The 4,370-nt window shown below is 31.4% G+C and overlaps 1 protein-coding gene across 1 annotated transcript in view; it reads left to right on the top strand.

Annotated features, from left to right (window-relative positions):
* The window catches only part of LOC106458852 (eukaryotic translation initiation factor 3 subunit E-B-like), a 24,609-nt gene that overhangs the window by 1,011 nt on the left and 19,228 nt on the right, over window positions 1-4,370 (top strand). The window contains exons 2-3 of the mRNA XM_013918406.1: window positions 1,989-2,106; window positions 2,754-2,871. Of these exons, the coding sequence (XP_013773860.1) occupies window positions 1,989-2,106; window positions 2,754-2,871 (236 nt within the window). The remainder of the gene's footprint in view (window positions 1-1,988; window positions 2,107-2,753; window positions 2,872-4,370) is intronic.

Here is a 4,370-nt window from a genome sequence, read left to right as displayed (position 1 = left end):
ATTGTAAAGGGAATTGATAGTGTTGATGCATCATCATTTTTCATTCTTAACAGTGAGAATAATACGACTAAGAAACACAAATATAAAGTTTGGCAGGGTAAGAGTCATCTTCAGCTAAGACAGTTTTATTATTCTTCTAACAGGGTGGTTGGCTTTTGTAATGGATTGCCTTTGAATGTTATGGAAGTAGTAAATTTAAGTGGGTTTAATAGAAAGCTTGATAAGTAAATGAATGATACAAGATGGCTTTAATATTCTTTATTTCTTTTTTTATAATAGCTTTAGTTTAGAGGATGAGACAGCTGAGATGGACCAATAGGTCCCATGTTGTTCCAAAACATTATGTTATGCAATTGTGTTAAGATCTTTTACTTCAGTCATACTGTCAAGTGGGTTCCCATCTATGTTAAATATGTGATCTAGATTATGATAACCCAAATGCATTACCTTGCACTTTACTATAATTAAGGGTCATTTGCCAAATAGTTGTCCAATTTATTATTGATCCAATCTATCTTGTAATACCTCAACAATCTCAGTACAGCTAGAAATACTCAAAAGTTTAACCTTTTTCAGATCAAAGTGAGTATCATTAAAATACTCAAATTTCTTTCCTTTTCATGATGGATACACTTAACCAAATTGCATAAAACTTAAGTGAAAATAGGAATAACATAAAGCAATTCTGGAATCATGAGTCATGTGCCAACCATCTATTGACCTACAAAAAAATGGCAGAGTGAAATGCTCGAGTATCTGATCTTTAGCCTCCTTTAAAACACTAGGGATAACCTTGTCTAACTCAGGTGATTTATATATATATATTTTTTTTAATCTCTCAGTTTTTCCATTTGTCTGCAAGAGATTAATATCTACATGATTCAAGTCAATTCCAATATTTCCAGTTTAGATTATGATGTATCTATAAAATTGTAGATTGTGATGTTCTAACAAAATCTATAAAATTTAACCATTGGACAACTTTATTAACTGTATCTGTCACTTATGTGTATAATGATAAACTAAACATGATGATTTCAAGAGCAAAGTCATAATGCACATAGTGATGTGCAACTTTCCATTTTATGAAACTTGCCAAACATGAGAGTGGTGTAAAATGTATCATGAATATGCTAACCTGATTCCATAATCACTTATGTAATCCATTGGTTTAGTGTTTAAAACAGATCGAGCCTGTAGTAATTATCTCTGGTACTTCTTGATTATAGAACTGGACAGTTTGTAGAATTTTCTAATTGATTCATTTTTTAGGATCATTAGTCAATTTTATTCAACCAATTGATTCTTCTTTTGAGATTGTCAAAAAAATAAACTTATAACACTACAAAATGGGTTTCAACTAATTGATATTAGTGATTATTACTGTTTTTTTATTATTTTAACTATCCAAGCAATTAAAATATTGCCTATACAATTTCACAGTATTATTATCAATTAATCCAGGTTCTTCAGCTTAATCAGTGTCCCTACTAATGGGAAATAATCAAAATTCAATTATTCCAACTATTGGAGATTCACATGGGAATAATCAATTAGTTGAGTGTCCTCAATTAATGAGCTTGATAATTAATCAATTAGCAACTGTTAATAATCCCCCAGCTCTACTCAACAGTATGTAATGGCTTGTGATATGGGCTTATCTAATAAAAAGTGTTTTTAGATTCCCTGTTTAATTCCTATTTTGTTGTCATATTCTCAAGTTCTAGGAACTGTAACTACTATTGATTAGATATATACATGTGTGTGTAAGTAATTGACAGCAGTTGTGTTGGCATTACTGTTGCATCAGTTGCACCATCGTGTAGTGAACATTTGTACCAAATGTGAAATTTAATTTAAATAGATATACATATTTATTTATTTAAGCTCTTAGCAATTCAAAAAGTATGTCACCTAAAACTCTTTTTTTTGTGTTAACTATGCCAAGAGATAAAAATATTGTGACAATTATTTAATGTTCATTTTAGATTTACAATGAAGATGAACTTCTATGTGGCAAATTGGACCTGCTTAATAACACCAATATGGTTGATTTTGCTATGGATGTACATCGGAACCTATATCCCGATCAAGACATTCCCCAGGGTAGAGTATAATCTATTTCATTAGTTGCTTAAACATATTTCTTAAAAAAAAATAAGAGATAAAAATATTTTGTTACTTGACTGCTAACAAGATAAGATAAAAAGTTACATCAAAATTTTTAACATGTGATTGGTGTAATGTATTTTTTACACACTGAGAGACTATGTGAAATAAACTATCTACCTCTATTATTGTACAACAAGGTTTCTTCTTGGTTGATCTGTTCATTTAGTTTAATCTGTTCAACTGTCTCTCATAAGAGAAAATGATGCTATAATATTAGAAGAGGTATTTATTTGTACAGTAAAAGTTTTGTTAGGATTTCAAAAGGAAAGTTCTTGTTCATGAAAATTGATGATATGTATATGGTGCCTAGAACACTACTATGTCTGTTGTATCCCAGCTGGCCTGATGTGCCATGGCATTGAGTGAAAGGCCTCATTGGTACTGGATATAGCAGTTGTAATGTGGTTGACATATTATGACATATGCTTCTGCACTTTCATTCATGGGTTCTAAGAATAATGTAGTTTAATTTATACCATTAGGTCGTGTTATTAAGATATATGTATTATTTTGATCTTATATGTTATTAGCTGCCTCAAGTAGTATGTAGATTACCTCACTCAATGATTTTTTTTTGGCAGAACTTCATGACAAAAGAAGCCAAGTTGTGAACCAACTTCAGAAGCTGCAGTCTGAAACTGAACCTATCTTCAAAATTGGTTTTGATCCAGAGGTGTCCAGGCAGATGCAGACCACTAGGTAAGAAATAATGTTTTAATAATTTAATTCTGACTAGAGGTTTTCATCACTATTTTATTTGAGTGGAGCAAGTGATAGACAATTAGAAAAATGTCTGTAATAAGCAAAACAAGTTTTACAGAAGTTTTTCTATCACACTGAATATATTTTTAACATGTGCTGTCCAGGCTTAAATCATTTTGAGCAGATATCAACTTTTGACTCTGAAGGCTGTTATCCCTCTAGAATATTTATTCCTTGTCGTGGATGTCAACTTTGCTTTTGTTATTTTCACCTAAATACCACAATTATTGGTTATTGAGTTGTATGATTCTCTGACATCAATACCAGTAAATCTATGGATAGAGATACAGTTTTGTTTCTTCACTGATCTAATAATCTGGCAAACTCCAGTGATATAGCACACACCTTTCATTAGAAATATTTTTACAAATTCACTTTTATAAAGTAAGTAAAATAAAAGTGAAAAGGTCTATAAACAATAATACTCATATTTATTTTTACTTTGTATAAATTATGCATCAAGATTGAATGCACATGCAATATGAGTCTTCTTTAGATGCAAGAATGGATGTGGTATATTTTTCACACTTGTACATAATCAAATAATACAACAAAATTGTAATTATTGAGATACAAGCCAAGCAGTAAACAGGTATCAGTTTCTATTTGAGATTTTTAATTTAGAACTTATTGTCTAAAATAAGTGGGCCTGGCATGGCCAGGTGGTTCGGGAACTCGACTCGCATTCTGAGGGTCGCGGGTTCAAATACTCGTCACACCAAACATGTGCCCTTTTTCAGCTGTGGGGGCATTATAATGTGACGGTCAAACCCACTATTCTTTGGTAAAAGAGTAGCCCAAGGGTTGGCGGTGGGTGATGATGACTAACTGCCTTCCCTCTAGTCTTACACTGCTAAATTAGGGATGGTTAGTGCAGATAGTCCTCGTGTAGCTTTGCGCGAAATTCATAACAAACAAACTAAAATAAGTGACAGTCAATTGTAGTCTGCTTGTTTCTTCTCATAAAACAAGTATTGGAAAAGCAGTCACTTTGTAACAAACATTTGACATTCTTAGATAAATACTATGATTATTTGAATATTAATATAATTTATTTTGACAAAGCCACAAAGTAGTTTATTACAGAAAAGCTAAGTATAAAGAAATGTAATTAATGCTATATAATTATAGAAAATAAGTAATATAGGAAATATTGTTTATTTTTTCTTACCAGTATTTTAACTACCTCAACAAAGTTTCACTTATCATCAGATAAATGCAGAATGCATGCAAAATATTCGACTGTGATCAGAAGGCATATCTTAAATTACCACTCTATCAATGACAATTTAAAATATTTCGAGGTAACTAAAGAATGACATGGGTAGAAAATCTTGAATCAGATACCCACTGTTAAAAATACCTGGGAGCCTGGCTCCTGTTCAGGCAACAAAAACAGAAATTGCATTAAGTTAATGCAACATAGCTCAATGTCT

This window comes from Limulus polyphemus, unplaced genomic scaffold, assembly GCF_000517525.1.
Source record: "Limulus polyphemus unplaced genomic scaffold, Limulus_polyphemus-2.1.2 Scaffold523, whole genome shotgun sequence".
Classification (NCBI taxonomy): Eukaryota; Metazoa; Arthropoda; class Merostomata; order Xiphosura; family Limulidae; genus Limulus; species Limulus polyphemus.
Note: the sequence above shows the minus strand (reverse complement) of the source record. Positions and strands in the feature narration are given on the sequence as shown.